The 17,139-nt window shown below is 38.8% G+C and overlaps 1 protein-coding gene across 11 annotated transcripts in view; it reads left to right on the top strand.

Moving 5' to 3' along the window:
- The window catches only part of ST3GAL3 (ST3 beta-galactoside alpha-2,3-sialyltransferase 3), a 177,714-nt gene that overhangs the window by 46,921 nt on the left and 113,654 nt on the right, over positions 1-17,139 (top strand). For 10 of the 11 annotated variants that reach the window (XM_038144177.1, XM_038144186.1, XM_038144182.1 and 7 more), the window contains one exon: positions 3,569-3,611. The exons of the other annotated variant lie outside the window; for it this stretch is intronic. In XM_038144177.1, coding sequence (XP_038000105.1) covers positions 3,569-3,611 — 43 coding nt within the window. The remainder of the gene's footprint in view (positions 1-3,568; positions 3,612-17,139) is intronic. 11 annotated transcript variants of the gene reach the window in all.

Below are 17,139 nucleotides of genomic sequence, written 5' to 3'. Positions count from 1 at the left end.
AATGCTTTCTTTTGTCCTTTTCAGCTGATCCATTTAACATGACTTTTTCTTTATTAATTTTTTCTTGTCTCTTGAGTTCTAGCAGAATTATTTTACATCAGCTGAACTTTTATGACTGTCCATATGTGTTTTCTTAGTCCAAGGTGAATGTGATGTGTTTGGCCTTTTTCATTGCAGAATAAGTTATTTTACTTGTGGCCTTTGCTGCGGATATAGAACTTGCGTGTGAATAGTGACCAGGGCTTGGCTCCTATGGATCCTCAATTCTGCAGAGACCAAACTGCACTGGACAGGATGAAATGTATCAGGGTGGTCTGAGCATCCTTGATAGGACTTCTGTCTCTTGAGAATCATACTGATTTCTTTGACAAACACAAACATTTTGAGTAAAATAGCAAAATTGAATCTTCTGCCTTCCCTCCTGTACTTGCAATTACCAGTTAAACACAGAGCTAGAACTGCATATAGCCTGTCTTTTTAAAAAAAAAAAAAGTTTAATTTTCTATTTCTGTAGGCAAAGTTATTTGTACTGTGCTGCTGAGTAGCTGGCTGCTAAAGGGTTAGTATCAGTGAAATTGATTACAGGTAGTTTGAAAGGATAAAACCACTGTGCCAAGTTAATTCCTGGATTGTTGATTTCAGATTAGTAGCATAAGGGGGGAATTTTGCCCATTTTGCTTCTATATAGCTATATTGGCTGCAGATGCAAAAGGCAACTTGAATACTTTAGACACTATACACTGGACTTTATGGCTTCCTGGGTGGTCTGCGTGGAGTTTTCAGACATGAGACAATGCATCTCTCACTTGCAGCCTGGTAGCTGGATTTCTGTTGGATTCTTTGGAGGAATTTCCATGCTAATGCCAACGTCGAATTTGGCGCAGGATTTGCATAATTTATAGAAATGGCTATGCTTGGCTCTATTTCTGTTTGTGTAATCCCAATTACATGCTTTATTATGAAATAGTTGTCAGTTCTTAGATTCTTATTCAGTTCTGATCTTCTTGGAAATGTAAGAATGCATTTTGGTTTTGACCCAAGATGACCTCTTGTTCTTATGGTGCAGGATGGTGCATGATGGAACTTCATTTCCCGTGTTTGTTCATTTCTGTGCACTGCTGGCCACATTGTCAGCTGAGATCTGTAGGTCCTTAGCACAGGTGATTGTGATCTTTAGAATGACTTGAGCTCTTCTAATAATGTTACTTTTATCTTTCATGGGCCTTTCAGTCTTCTGTGGGCTGATTAAATATAAAGTCCTGTTCAGATTACTCCATTAAATTCTTCCAGGGGATGCAAACTAAGTTCTTTTACTCTTTATTTGCTTTAAAAGCAGATCCTGTGCCACAGAGCCATAGAGGTGTCTGGTCTGGAAATTGGTGGGTCAGACATGGCCTGGGCTGGATCAGACCTACCAACATGCTTGAATGTGAAGGGAGCTCTCCAGACTGTACCTGTGAGTGGCTCTGCTTTGCCCTTCAGTGCAGAGACCCCCTAATGATTGGGGTGCTGGGGGAGGAGCATGTGATAGAGATTGATTTCTAAGCTAGTAGTAACGCTGACTTCCAAAAGTGTCCATGAGGGTGAAATGGCCCATGGTGAGGGCAGCATTTCTGCAGTAGCTTGCACATCTCACCTGCCAACGAGAGGAAGGGGCGTGGGTGTTTCTGGTTTGATGTTAAAGCCTGAAACTGTACTTACACCCTACTGAAAATCAAGAACATACCCCTGCACCTGGCTTGAAACCAGAAATGTTTTGTTTTGTCATACTTGTTTTTGGAAGTGCCTGTTGCAAGGTAGTGCAAAGTAATTTCAGTGGACTTGAAAACTTAAAGCCTAGGGAAGGTGAAACAGTTGTGACAAACAGAAGATAAATCTTGTGAAACCTTGCAGTGGAGGTCTGTCCTTAGTGTTTAGCTCATGGCTGTGTTCTGGTGCTTTGGTTGCAAAGCTGATGAAGTGCTGAGTTAATAGAAAGTCCAGGATATTGTTGCAGTTATGAGGTGATATATCTCTTATTGCATTTCCTCTTCTTGTATTTCCTGTTGGGGAGAAGGGAATGTTGGTTTGAATGAGATAAGACTGATGACAGATGGGTCAGTGGCTATAGATGGTTTTTTAAAAAGAGTTATTAAAAAAAATCTTTGTGGTTGTTTGCTTAGTACAGATGTTCATTTTGGAGTCAGAAGGGTTAATAAAAATTGAAGGGATGTTTCTTTTTGTGGTTACCCAGTGGTTACCTTCCTATGCCCAATCCTGCTGGCGGAGGAGGTGAGGTTGTACGGGACATAATTTCTTGAGGGAGGAATAAACTGGGAAGAAATTATGAGGAAAGCAGCACATGGGGGAAACAGAACTGTCAGTATGTGAAGAGTGGAGGAGAGATGCACAGGTGGAGTGGGGATGGTGGGTGGCACTCGGGTGCTGGCAGGGAACAGACAGTATGTGCCAGTATCAAGCGTGCACGTGTTCTGCAGCTTCTGTTACCTAAGTGATGTCAAATAGAATACTTCCCTTGGCTCAGGAATTAAATCTTAATGGGATTGGAACCAATGGCACAGTTTACATTGAGCTATCTGGTGCAATCATTTTGTCTGAGGTACGTGTTTAGGCTTGGCTGTTCTGCCAGTAAATGAGAGTGAAAAGCTCATGATCTTCAGAGGTGAACTACTGCACCAGAAATTCTTGGGGTGTCTCATGAGAAAAGTAATCTTGTATTTCCAATGAGGTCTTTTTAAAACATGAGAACTTTTTTTTTCTTATCGTTTCTTTTAATCTCTGATTGGGTTATCTTTTATTTCTCTGTATTTTTTTTATTGTATAGCTGTGAGACCCAGGGGTCCTCAGTGTGAGGAGACCCCTGAGCTTAACCCAGCACAAGAAGAACACTGCACCTTTTCCATGTGCATCTCATGTGAATTCTAATAGTTTTATGTTTTGTGTCCAGTGTTTGATTTACAAGATCACAATATATTCAGAGATGCTGAATGAAAAGCTTATTTTGTACATGAGTTACCAATGTTCTGCATGATTTTGTTTCTGAAGCTGTCCCCTGTTCGTGGCATAAACTGACTTTGCCGTTTTATACTGATCAACACCTGAATTTGAAGCATTTTTGCCACCATGAGTGGCAAAAAAATTTCTCTTGAAGAGGAGCTGCTTGATTATGAAGTTATGGGTTGGAATAGACAAGAAATGAAGAAAAATTTCAAAGCTCTACACATCAGAGCTTAGGAGGAATGTTTTTCATGCAGTTTAGTGTCAAAAATATTTGTACAGCAACCAGGAAAGCTTTGTTTATCACTGCCTAAGTGGTTTTAGTAATACTTTTTATCACTCCGGATAGCTTGCTTAATTCTGGTGATTTCTGAATTAATGGTTACCCATGTGTTCTCTTGCTGTGGTATTTCCTGGAGATTGAGAAATGTTAATTTAGGAATACCTTGAAGTAACAATAATCTGTATTAGCAGCTGCCATAAAGACTTGCTGCTGTTCCGTTTTGGTGCCTTTTGCAGAGGAGACTCTTGCAGCTTTTATGATATTGTGTCCTTTGCTTTTGTTTTCCAGAATATGACAAACTGGGCTTTCTCCTGAACCTGGACTCAAAACTGTAAGTAGAACAGTAGGATTCTTCTTCATTTCTGTAGTTGCAGCTTTCTGTTGTGAGCAGCTTTTATGTTGCCTGGGCAGCCAGCTCACTAGACTCTACACTTCTTCCTGGGACAGCCAAGTCCTGCAGCAACCTGGCAATTACAACTCCTTTCCTTGTGCTAGGCTTTGCAGGCCAGCTTGGATTGTGGTTCACTGTCATTAATTCCTTAATAACTGATCAAGAGTCTATAAATACCTACTTGAAGCCGCGGCTGTCAGTCTGCTCTTTGTATCCTTCTCTTAACCTTCCAAATGAAAAATGAATTACAGATGTAAAAGCAGAAGAAATGTGAATCTACAATTTGCTGGGATGCTTAGGAATTTATATTTCCTTCCTACTTCTTCCTTTAAAAATGGATACTATTATTTCTGTTGATGAAATAGAGCGGAAAGAACCTCAGCACAAGGCAAGGACCTCTTGCTAGGTCAGAAGGATGCTGCAGTGCTGAAGGGTGAGGATGCTTCTCATGCTTTTTGCCTTAAATCAGTCGAGTTGAGCCTGGGTTGCCGAACACTAGGGGTCAGTAGCCACCCTGTTTCTGGGGTCAGCAACCTGACGGAATTTTTTGGTGTTGGGAGCAAAAACACTGCTAAAAGCCTTCTGCTTTAAAGGGCCCAGAACCAATCTCGTGGCTTTGAATGACTTGAGAATACATCCCCTGCACAGCATGTCATGTCAATATAAACCCCATTCTTAATGTTTTGAAAGTATCATTGTACCTATAGGGTGAAACAATTCAGTTTAGTGATGATGAGCAACCTGTGAGCTTCCATGATGGAATAAAAGCATCCTAAGTGTGTTGGGAACTGCTGCTTGCAGGAGATGAGAAAGTCTCTAGGTAGGAGCTTCTTTTGCAGAAGCAGCTGGGTACATAAACTCTGTTATAGTAACATATGGCAAAAAGATTGCAGAATGCATATAAGAAAGAAGGAATGTTGATTGTTTTTTTATTTTCCTCCAAAGGCTCTGTATCTCTTTCAGTGGTCAGGAAGGATAGCGTTGACTGCATGAATAGCTGAAGTTTTCTTTCTGCTCTCATTCAATGTAGTGTTCTACACAGTTTTTGTTGCATGCTGTCTGGAACCCATGCTGGTGGCACAGTTACCCATTTTCTTTGTTAAATTTTCTGTGTTGGAACATCCTACTGATTCAGGGACAATAGTGTATGTACCCATAAAACGCTGTGGAATGAGATTCACGTGATACATTACCTTCAATTTATACATGTAGAAGTCAAAGCAAAAAGATGAATCCAAAATTTTGAAGTGGGTAAAGTAACCTTTGAGTGAATGTCTGGGTGTTGGAGAGGGAAAATGTTTTTTAGCTTTTTAACTGGACTGATTGTTTTTTTCCAGGCTATTTTTGTGTATTTTGTAATGTCCAATTTATAGAACACGCCCGCTGACTGTCCACACACAGTTGTCATCCCAGTCTGTGCTACATCCAAACCACTGCTTCAGTCTTCCTCTTCCTTCCCCTTCTGCTTCCACTGTCCTTTTCATTTTGCTTTTAGCAAATCCCCTTGAGTCTTCCTTCCCCTCAGGCCTCTGTTCCATTCTTTTCCCCCTTTTTTGCTGACTTACCTGTTTGATTACAGCTCTTCAAGACACAGTCTGTTTTTTCTTATTCTTCAGCATGAGGCCAAGTGAAGTTTTTACCTGCTAGAGGGCTTCCAGAGCACTGATATATTTTCTAAAAACGTACCTCTAATAAAAGTTCTCCATTAGTTGGATTAAAAAAGGATTTTGTTGACTACTTAAAAATATATGTTTATATAGTACTCTAAATATGCATATTATTTTTCAAAGTCCTAAAGTTAGCTTCTAGAAAGACTTGTAACAAAATCAGCATGATTAAAATAAATACTACATGTTAACTTAAGAAAAAAAAAGCAAGTACTATATGTAGGTGAATTAACTTTTTTTAAACGGCAGCTTTGTTAGGTATGGTGGGGTTTTGTTTTCTTTTCTTTTTGTTGTGGTTTATTTGTTTCTTCTGTAGAATTAAAGCTGATCCTGCTTTGAGAATAGAGCTGATGACCTGCAGACTTCACTTCTGGCCTGAATTACGCTGGGATTTTTATTTTTTCTTTTTAATAGCATGGAAGACAGAAAATGGCTTAAAATGCCATAAAATATAGGAAATAATTTTGGAAAGAAAAATGGCTGATAGTCTAGAGGACTTTGCTACCATTCTACAAGTTCACCTTTTGTGGTCAAAAATTTTGTGACACTAAATTTCTAAGTACAGACTGAATTCAGTGGCACTTAGTTGTTAAAAATACTTGCTGTGACTGAGTGAAAATGGTACCATCATAGAAGCACTTTCTGGTTAAAAAAAATGCTTAGAGTTGAAAGGGGTAATATGTTCTGCACTGATGACTTTATTGGCAGAAATAATTGAATTGTGTCTGTTGTTGTGATATAATCGTTCTGGTGGAATCTTGCCATAAATCATAACTTTATAGGGTTCACTTAATTGACAGCATGTGAGAATCTTGTGTGACTTGAAGCATTTACTTAGGGCAACAATTAGTTTTCTTTGGATTTTTTTCTTAATCTTTCATTTGCTCAAAACCTGTTACTGGCTGTGTCGGTTGATGTCATTGAAACTAATGGCCCATAAGACTAACATTTTCAACAAAGGTAAACCTGCATTACACCTTAAGTGCTCTGACTTGCATTTTGAATGTCATACAAAGGAAAACATTTGACATAAGTAATAATGTGTCCATTTGCCTTTGCATCTTTAGTTTTTTTGTGCATTGCTACTTTAATGTCCTCTACCCTGCAGTTGTCCAGGGCTGTTATTCAGATGCAGTACAGTCTGCTGTGGTTACAGGAATGTAATGGTTTTGTTCTCTCTGAATTCATGGAAATGCTAATGACACCAGATTTGTTCACTTTGGAAGGAATTCTGTCAGAAGCACTTGAGTAGTGTTTTCTGTGGGAGCTGATAAATGCCTTGCTGTAATTAGGGAGGCTGGCATGGACAGGAATCTCACCTGTGAGGGGATGGCCACTTTCAAAGATGCTCTATGGAGGCTTCATGCAAATGCCAGCTTCTGACCAGTCTTGTTGGAAAGAAGACGATTAAGATGGAAGATGCTTCCTTTCTGGTGCCTGTGCCTAGGAAAGCTCTTCTCTAGAAAGTCTAACAGCTTTTAAAGGGCAGGATGGTATCCAGGTGGGGATTGTTAATGACACATAGGGTGAATGGAAAGCTGAGGACTTCCATAGGCAATGCAGTTTGTGAATGAGTTGTTCCCTTAAGTCAAAACAAGACATAAGTCTCCTTAGGACCAGGTTAGTGAAAAAATCTATTGCAAGAGGAATTTATCTTTTAGTTATGTTTGTAATAACCATAACATCTTACCAGAATTAGAATATCAAAACAAAATATGCACTAAGTATAGGAGCAGGCCAGTTGCATCTGTCTCTCCCTGCTAAAGAGTATTCCCAAGCAGCAGGAACCTTTTTAAAACCTGTAAGTATAACATTTGCTGGTTGTGTAGAGAGAAACACTTAGACAAAAACTTTGATACAACTCACAGATTTTCATTCTCGGGGCGGGGGCAATAGTTCCTGAACAACTTAAGGCTATCAATCACTTTAGTGACTCAGCCAGTGGATTACTGGGTGCCACCAAACGCCAAGATTTGCAGTCACTTCTGACATCTGTGCTTGGCAACGAGTTGCATGCTTTTGTTATTATTAAATATTTATATTGTAGTAGTTCTTTGAGACTGGCCAGGTCTTAGAAACAAGAGTCTCATTCACTACAAATTCTGAATCATTCCCCAAGCAGAATCTATGTTTGCATTGAATTAAATGAGATTTCCAAAGGAGGATCATGAACGTGGAGTTAATTATAGACTGTATTTAATACTTATTAAGTGGGCCAAGCTGAAGGTTGTATTGTCATTCTTCTGTTACTTAGTACTCTCTGAATGCTTGGTTTAGTCACCTTAATGACTGCTTTGAGCCTGCCTTGGCAGATTGCAAGTGTAGGTTCACTTGTGTTGAGCATATGAAAAGTTCCTTTTTTGTAACCCATGTGATTTGGGGGCTTCTCCCTTGCATTGTGCTTCTGTGCCACCTTTCCTTCCTGCTCTGCTGCTGTGTCATTTCCTCAGTGGGATGGAAGCTTAGTGACTGCTTCTGCCCCTCTTTCAAACCCATCCTTCAGAAACTACAGTCATAGAGACTTCAGCAGGTACTTTGGGGGTTTGATGCTTCTAAACAGAGAAAAGTTCCCTTTAGGAACTTGGTGGAACTTTTCACCTTCTGCCATAGTCAGTTCAAAACCTTGGATGTTAAAATCTCAGCTGATGAATGATGGAAAAAAATCTTCCCAGGGCTTGACTTTGACTGGGGAAGAACCAGTCCCTTATAAAGTTTAACAAATGTTAGGAGAGACAAGTGAGTTTCATGGAATAATTTTGCACTTGAAACAAGGGGTCTTATCATTTCTTTCAAGGTAGGAATAGGAAAAAAAAGTCGTTGCCCTTCTCAATTGGAAAAATGGTTATAAGATTACTATGGTTAATCACAATAACATAATATTAACATATATGAGTACACTCTTAACTATATGATATATATTTTGTATTGGTATATATTTTATGTTGTTGTATAATTTTATGTAATTTATATTGTTTGGGAATCTTTAGGCAGAGCTTAACTAAAAGAAGGAATACTTTTTCCAATAGGCTTTGTGTTTTGCTAGACATTTTGTAATGTTGTGTATTTACATATTTCTTCATTGTTATAGAATAGATTGGGAAGGTGCAACAAAAATTTTTTGAATATTCATGATGATTTCAACTTTGTGTTAAAAAGAAAAGACAAATTGTGTCTTGGGGGTGGGGGGGTGGGGGGGCAGAAATAACAACCTTCACCCTGCAAACTCAAATGAAACTTGATCTAGACTTTGAAAAGACCATAAAAATGGAGGGAGTTTGGGCTAGGGAAACATACAGATTGGGTTACTTATGTTTGTTGAAATTTCTTTACTTCAGAGCTTTAATAATGAAGAACTGAAACAGAGCCCCTTCCCCTCATTTTCTTTCTAGGCTGGGAGGCTGCTTTGAAACTGTTTGTCTCTTTGTGTGGTACTTTGCCATTAAACACTGTAAAAATAAGCAGTAAACGTGTTGGAATGCTGGATTTTCCCCATGCCTGGTGCTGTGGGATTTCTTTCTGCCCTGGTTCTTTTTTTTTTTTTCAATTTGTCTTTTTGTATTCCTGCAATCCTGAATGAGGGACAAAAGAAAAGAAGTGAGAAGTCCCAGTGATATCCTGTCCTGTCCAAGGCTAAGAGTGTCTCTCACAGGCTAAATGAAAGGATTCTGATCATCACATGAAGAGTCTCCTGATGCTTTCTCTGAAAGATTATTTAAAGGCTTAGCGTGCTTTATGACTCTGGTATTTTTCTGGCAATTAGTTATTTATTTCTCTTTCATTTCAGATTTTTATTTCATCTCCTTCTACCTAATCTCTTCCATTCTGTACTAATTGTTTGAGCAGTTGAAATAGTTAAGAAAATTACCCCAAGCTATTTATAACAATTCAATTACCTGGCTGTTTGTTGTTCATCCATTGAACCTCTCCCACATGTGGGTGGGATATAACTGCCATCCCTGGTTTTGTTTTGCTCTTCTTAATTCATTTCAGTTTGTTTCAATTTTGATCCTTTGGCATTCTGATAAGGATTTCTCATGTGAGTCTTTATTATGTAACTTTGGGATTCCTGTGTTAGACACAGACTCAGCTGATGATGAAGAAGAAGGAGAAGATAAAAATTGTAGAAATCAGAATTGCTGGCAGCTTAGATAGAATTGCTTCATTGCTTGATTTGTTAAGTGCAAACAAAGTCAAGAACTTATGTTTGGTGCCTTTAAAAGGGCTAGTTTTCTGAAGCTGGAAGTAATTATGAATCAAACCATGTGGGAAAAGCATGTAAAGCAAGAAATATGAATGGCTGGGCATTGTTTAGAGCAGTTTTATACTGTTTGCCCCAAAAGTTCAGTTTCATAAGAAAGAAATGCTCATGGAAAAATAGTTTCATTGAGAGTATAAGGGGATACAGTGATAATGTATTTATAGAAAAGGTAGAAGTGTGCAGTAAATGCAGAGTTTTGTTCAGCTTGGATGAGGGGAAAAAATGCTCTCCTTAATATCAAAAATAAAATTTCAAGCAGTAGATACCTAAGTTTATGTGGTTTAGAATTGGTATGTCTGGATAAGATTCTTGAAAGAATTTCTGAAGTAGCAGAGGACTTTTTGGACTACTAGAGATTATTAATAAATCTTCAAATACTTGGGGTTCTCCATATCCTTGGCAGAAAGTTGAAGTACAAATATTTTAAAAGCAAAAAGGAATGACTCATAAGCTTTTCAACCAATTTTTGATTTTGAGATCAATAGCACATTTGCTAATATGAGTTTCCACAGAGAAAAAAGAATACCTATAGTTCCAGTTATTGTGCTCACTAAAAAAGGAACACTTTTTAAAGATGGGCTTGTTCTTCATGTGAGTATCCATGAAGGTGCCTGCTATGTGTGAGATTGATTTCTTTCTTGATATGTTCATCTTAGGACTAAGTTTGTACATTTTGTGTTCTTCTAACTAGCCAGACCAGTTGCATAAAACTGGAAAATCTCAGTTTTTATTCCCCCTTTGTATGTGTAAGTTGGGATGCTTACTTTGCTTGTAGCTCTTCACCACAAGTAGCATTAACCTAATTAAATTTGTTTAATTGTTTTCCAGGAGTGAATATGGTTACAACTAGTTACAAGTTTCTACTATTGTTGTTCTACTACTGTTGCTCCTGCACAAGTTTTTAGAGTTGTTGCGTTCACAGAAGGCTAAACTTGCTTCTAGTAGCAAAACTCTGTTCAGGGAATATCTAGTAGCTCATAAATGGCATGGAGTTCATCATGTTCCTTTGTTTTCTTGAGAGAAGAGTGCATTAAAAGCTACACTTCATATTCTTCCTTCAGAGATCTGTTCTAAAACTCAGAAACAAAATGTCTTCCTTGAAAGACCTTCTTGTTCCCTGAATAACTTCAAAAAATTGAATGAATTGGGCTATCTAAGCATCGGTTATTTCCAAAACTTCAGTTAAAGATATTTTTGTTTTGATAGAAATTGATGCTAAAACACTGGTGTTCATCATTTTATTCTTGATCTTGGTCATAAAGAGAAAAGCACCAGCACACCTTGTGGAAGCAGGTGATGTGCTGCTTCCTCTATTGAATCAAAGCAGTTGTTGATAAGCAGTTGAGCTAATCCTCAAACTGATGCAAGAGCTTCCTCTCCTGAAAATCCTGAAGATGTGTGTGTGTGATCACCAAGCATTGACCCTTCTGTGCCTGCCTGCAAGGTCAGCAATGTTCCACCTCCAGAGGGAAACCTACTTCCCTTTTGTGTTCTCTTGGAAGTGTTGTAGGGAACCCTCATCAGATGATTGAATGGGAATCAAGTGTATTGCAACGGGTGAACATTATCTATTTTATCAAGCCTTCCTCTGAACCTTGTCACTTACTCTGAGGAACACACTTGCTGTGGTATCCAGACACAGCTCAGTTGTCAGCCCTTAATTTATAAGCTGGCTCTGAGGAGGTTTTGTAAATGGAGTGTACGGGAAGAGACATATATAGTATACTCAGTCTGCCTCTAATTTTGTCTTCTGCATTGCTATCATGTGACCAGAGACATCAAAGCTTTGCTGTCTGCCTCATTCTGCCAAGATTGCCATGCATAAATTTTAAGAGTATGTAGTAGGTCATCAAGGCAGGAAAGAGTTTAGTGGAACAAACACATACATACTTCTTGTGTGCTGAGGAAGGACAGTAAAACCAAGACCTACTTTTAACAGCTGTGATTAGCATCTGTTAGGTAAGAAAACAATATCTTATTATGCTGCAAGAATGGAAGAAGCCTTATTGTTGTGCTTGAGAGCTGTCTAGAAGAAGAGAGGAATGAAGGAGACAGAAGGAACCCTATTAAATATAATCCAAGAGATATTTTATTTTACTTGTTCTGTTCCCTATCTTAAGACTGGAAACCTGACAGTAAGTTGATGTGAGTAAAGACCTCTCAATTTTAGTTCTTCAAGGACTGAAGGACAAGGTAAGTTTCGATTAGGTTGATAAATTTAGGATATGCTTTTTCCTTCAGGAAGCACGATGTTGCTGTTGGCATCCTTGAGAAATCTGCACTGGAGAAGTACTCCAAAGGACCCCAGACCTGGCTAGGACTGGTGGAAGAGGTGATGGTGTGTGATGCCCATTGCAATAAACAAAACATGATGAAGGCTGCTTTGCAGCAGGAGGGTTAATGGCAGCTGTGTCTGATGTGACATGTTTGAGGAAGGAGTCATATAGCAGTTGTTGCTGTAAGATGTTTTTGAGGGTGTTTGAATTAAATTATGAGGCTGAGGTAAGGTTTTCTCTATTTGCTTTTGAGAAAACCAGGCAATTAAATTAATTTTAATGAAATACGTTTTATTCTAACATTACAGAGAAGCTCATGCGATTCTTTCCCAGTTCACAGCAGAAATGAAAACAGGCAGAAATGCTACTGCTAACACTAGCTTGCAGCCCCACTCTAAGAAATGAGAATCAGGACCACAAAGAGAGGGACAGAAAACTGAGAACATGTATGTACTGTTCCTGCCTTGTCTGCCATGCAATCTGTTCCAACTCATCAAAGAATAAACTGAAAAGCCAACAAACAGTGTTTTAAATTTCCATATTGAATGTGTTTGGATAATTCTGGTTGATTTCAGACTTCTAAATTCCTACTTAGAAATATCTTCTCCCTAGCTCCTTAAAAGAGTTAAACTTGAATACCTCAAAACTGTGAGTGGTGTCCTGTACAGCTGCAAAATGTCAGGTGCCTTCCTCCTGTCCCCTTTCATCTTCTTTTAGTGACCCTTTTTTATGTCATTGAAGGCAGAAATTCCCAAAGGGGGTTGTGTCACTGGACTGTTTGAGTCAGGGACTCTTGATCTGTAGAGGAGTCAAAGCTGTATTTTAACATCTTGGAACTTGGCTCAAATGATTTTGTCAAGTGTTGCTATTTTGGTGAATTAACAAGGAGAGGATAGGATTTGTCCTGTTAAAAAGGGAAACCTATGGCTCAGCCTTGGAGCTCTGCTTTAGCCTGTTCACCAAATAGTTTGGAAAAAAAATTTCTCTCTCAGTCTCAGAGCCATGAATAACCACCTGATCTAGGGCTGGTGTTCAGTGGAGTTATGATGATACAAGATGAAGGACAGTCTGATTAATTGGACTATTCACAGTTCTTTGAGACAAACTTTATTGAGTTCTCTGACTCATCATCCTTACCTATGGCAGTTTGGGCACTTGGTTGGGCAGCCTTTTCAGACAAACAGCTGCTCTTTGAAGCCAAGGAAGAAAAAAAAAAAGGCATTTATCTTAGCAGAAGAACATTCACTAGAACAATGTATGGAATAAACAGCAGGGCTTTTTTGATCTTAGTGATTCTGCAGCTGTTCTTACTGTTAAAGGTTGCAGCTATTCTCTATTTTCCCTCAAGCAGATTGGATTTTGTTTAGTTTTGTGAGAGCATTTTTAGTCACAGTGACTGCAAGGGTTCTTCCAGGACAGGGTTGTGCTCTGTATTTACAGCAAAGTTTCTGGAGGAAACATTTTTCCTCCTGTAGCATTCTTAATGTTTCAGTGTGGTACTTACTAGATTAATTGATGTCTGCTTGAATTCTTGACATCTGTCTCTAATATAGGTCAGTGGAGACAGCCTTTTTTGGACTACTGCTTCAGAAAGAGGAGTGAGGAATATTCAAAACCTCATGACTATATAGAGCATTTTGTAAAACTACTGTTAAACCACATTCCCCAATTGTGAGGTCACCTCTGCATACCATCTAGAGCACTTTATTCACTGACCAGTGTTTTTTTTCTCTGAATTTCAGTCCAGTCTGGAGAGGGGGGGAAGCACCCTTGCCATATCAAGTTGGTTTTTTCTTTTGTTTAGGGAGTTAAGTTGTTATTTTTTCCCAGGCTGTCCAGTCCTTCCAAAGAAGAGTTTAAAGGGCAGCTTTTATCACCCTTAGCCCTGGAAAGTTACTGAAGAAACTGAAAAGGGAGGATGTTGTGAAGTGTTCGTGTTAGATTTCCATCTCTGTCAGTTGCTGAGAGAGATCTTTCCAGTGGAGTTCATTCCCCCAAGGTTTAGTGTCTTCCAGCTGTCTGTGCAATAGGTCTGCTGCTGTAACAGAAAGGGTTGAACTTCTTTTGTGGGGAAATAAAAATGGCCTGACCAAAGACTCACCTGCTCCAATATCTTGTCTCAAAATGCTCCCCTAGTTTAGGGAAGGAGAAAAATACACGATTGTGACACTGTCCTTGCTCCAGGGTCTGCTCTCCAGCTTCTGAGTGGAGGAACCTTTAGGGTTCCCAAGTTAGGGATGCTGTTAAATCTCTTGAAAGCTTTTGATCCCATTTATATATCTGATGTCTGTAACATACTGATGTGGAGAAATCTGCTTATTAACTGTGTGTTATGCAAATGCTTCCTTTTGTAATTTTTACTATCTTCAGGGTAGTTTTGCTTGATGTTTCAATGATATGGGAAATAGTGAATAATAAATCACAGTTGACATATTCTATATCATTCTGCTATGCTCTACACCTAGCAAAGTGCTGGGTCCATAGCCTGGTGCATTCTACAATGAAATGAACTACATTTTTCTGAAGGAAGATTTGGTGATTAAAACCTTAGTGTGACTGATGTTCTGATCTGGCATTTAGAACTGCTAAGCACTGGATTTTGACACTCAAATCTACTGAAGTGTATTATCCACAGACACACAACTGTAATTTTGGCTATGCTGCTCCAGGAATTCTTAGGTGACCTTTTTTTTTTTGCCTCACAGCTATAGGCTTTGGGGAAGTATCTTTGTTTTCAGATGTACTGATTCCTGTTGGTTTGAGCAGAGGATTCCTGGATTCTATTTGGATTGAATTATTTATTCTCATCTCTTTAGCACTTGTTTGTCTCTTCTGGACCTACACTGCTGAGTTCATTATACTACAAGTAGAAAAACCCTGTTCTCTGTCCAAAGAAAGCATTGCCTGTTTGTAGATGTAACAGATGAAGGTTGGTGAGGAAGAATTATGGGTTACATCAGCAAAATTATGACGCTGCAATTTATCTTCCTTCATTCCTTTGTTTGGCAAAAATGGATGTGATAGGTGAGCATTTTATTTCCTATTGGGCTTGTAGTTGCTTCATTTTTTATGGCCATTGCACTAACAGTGGTTTTTAAGAGGCATTTAAATAGCTAATCACAGCATTTAGTTTCTGCAGGCTTTCATAGCCTAATATGAGGGTGCACTCTAATTTCTGGCTTTGGAGAAACAGAGACATGCTGAAGAAGGTTCTTTAAAAAGGAGTTGAGCTAGGAATCCCAACTGACTGCTGAGAGAGTTTTTATCAGCTACTGAGTCCTAACACATCCATCTCCAAACAGTGTGGTTATCCTTGTCTCCTATCTGTAAAACCAGAATGCTGATACTTATCACTGAGGATGGAAACCCAGTAATTTTGGACTTGTAGAAACTAGAATAGATAAAAGTCTAGTAATATCCACAGGGGAATTGTGTTGATTGTCAGCAAGTTACTTCATCATTAAGTTATATGTTTTTTGGCCAAATATTAATAGATAATCAAAAACTCAGGGAGCAGTCATCTTCATTTTCTTTTCTTTCTTTGATAAACAGCTGCCTTCTGTGAAAATAAAATTTCTGGATTTCATGCTTTTTGTTTAGTCTAATAACTGGTATTCTAGCCAGTTGTTTTTTCCTTTCCATGTTTCTTTAAAAACACAAACAAACCTGAAATGGACTGTTTTCTTTGCTCCTTATCTGTGTCTATTTGAACACAATTCTGCTTTTTCTCTGGGCTACTAGTCTTGAAGGTAAGATGTAACCAAAACAGATTTTTTTTTTTTTTTTTTAAGGGAAAGTTTATAGAAACCAAAGGAGATCGGGGATATTACTCAATCTTGGAGGACTATGCAGCATGAGGTCACATACAAAATGTGCCATGGACTTTGGTTGCATTTCTTATCTTTATCCCTTAAATCTGTTTTTTGTTAGCCTCAGGATTTTGTTTCTTTATTTACACACTTATACAAATAGAAACTGTCTACCTTGAAAACTTTAAATTCTTTTTTCCGCAAGAATCCCGACACTTTGTTAGGTGTTGATAAAAGGTTGTTACTTGAGAAGCTCCAAGCGGGGTTCTTGGTCCTTGGAATTATAAGGGATAGTACAATGAGATATTCCTTTCTGATAGAGAAATCACTCACAGCTGTATTTCTTAAGATGTTTGTGTATTTAGCACAGCTGAGACTAACCTAAAATTACTTCTTCTGCCTAGTGGTCTAATTTCTACCATTGCAAAGACCAGGAATGGAATTTAGTAAGGAAGTAGGATCCTCATGATTTTTTGTGGGTGGAGGGCCTTTCAGTGTGTTTGTGCAAAGATGGCATTTGAGAGGGTGAGTGGCATTGCAGTGTCACTGCTCTGAGCTGCCCCTCTGCCTGCCCTACGTTTCCCAAGGGCAGAACTGGCTTCTTCCTTCATGACTGTGAAGGTAGGTCGTGATTCTTGGTGGAATGTCTTCAAAAAATTGTCTTCCCAGGCCAATTTAATGTAACCTAATCTTCTTCAGCTGCTGTTCTTGTGTAGTCCAAATAAATAAATAGAACTATGTGTTGATTATCATTGTAAATTAACTTAATGAGAAGCCACAGCTCTTGGTAGAGAAGAAGAATTAACCATTCATCCTGTCATTTTAGAAATAGGGATTTGGATCATCTTTCCTTGTATTTGGTCTTACAACCTCCCTGGGGAATTTGCTTACATACTGGAGTAACATTTAAAATATTTACATTTCTTCTGCTGGCTATAGGGCAGTAGATGCAGTTCCCATCTCTTTCAGTGTAAGCATTTTGCTTTTCCTCTTCTATCTACTCATTCCTTTCATTTGTTTACTTTTACCTCAGCTGGAAAATCGCAAAAATCAAATGACCAGGCTGTGTAATGCTTTGAACCCAAGTTTGCAAACTTGTAAGGACTGTAATCGGAGCTTCTTAAAATTCTAGTTCAGTGTTTCCTAACCCACACTGGTGAACATGGAGCTCCAGCCACGTACCCAGGGGAGGGTTTTATGGTGATGTCTTCCACTCAAGGAGATTCCACAGAGTGACGTGATAGTCACAACTCTAGTTACGAAGGCAGAGGTAGAGATGCCTTTTTCGGTGTCCTGGTGTATGGGATTGACTACCCTGGAGGTGAATGTAAATGACTTCCTCAGGCTGCATGGCAGTAACTGAGGAGCTGCATCACCAAACCTGCTGAAGGTGTCCTCCCCTGTCTTTAGGTCAAGTGGTTGTATTTGCTGTCAGTCTGGCAGTCTGTAAGGAAGAGG

This window comes from Motacilla alba, chromosome 8, assembly GCF_015832195.1.
Source record: "Motacilla alba alba isolate MOTALB_02 chromosome 8, Motacilla_alba_V1.0_pri, whole genome shotgun sequence".
In the NCBI taxonomy this organism is placed as follows: Eukaryota; Metazoa; Chordata; class Aves; order Passeriformes; family Motacillidae; genus Motacilla; species Motacilla alba.
Note: the sequence above shows the minus strand (reverse complement) of the source record. Positions and strands in the feature narration are given on the sequence as shown.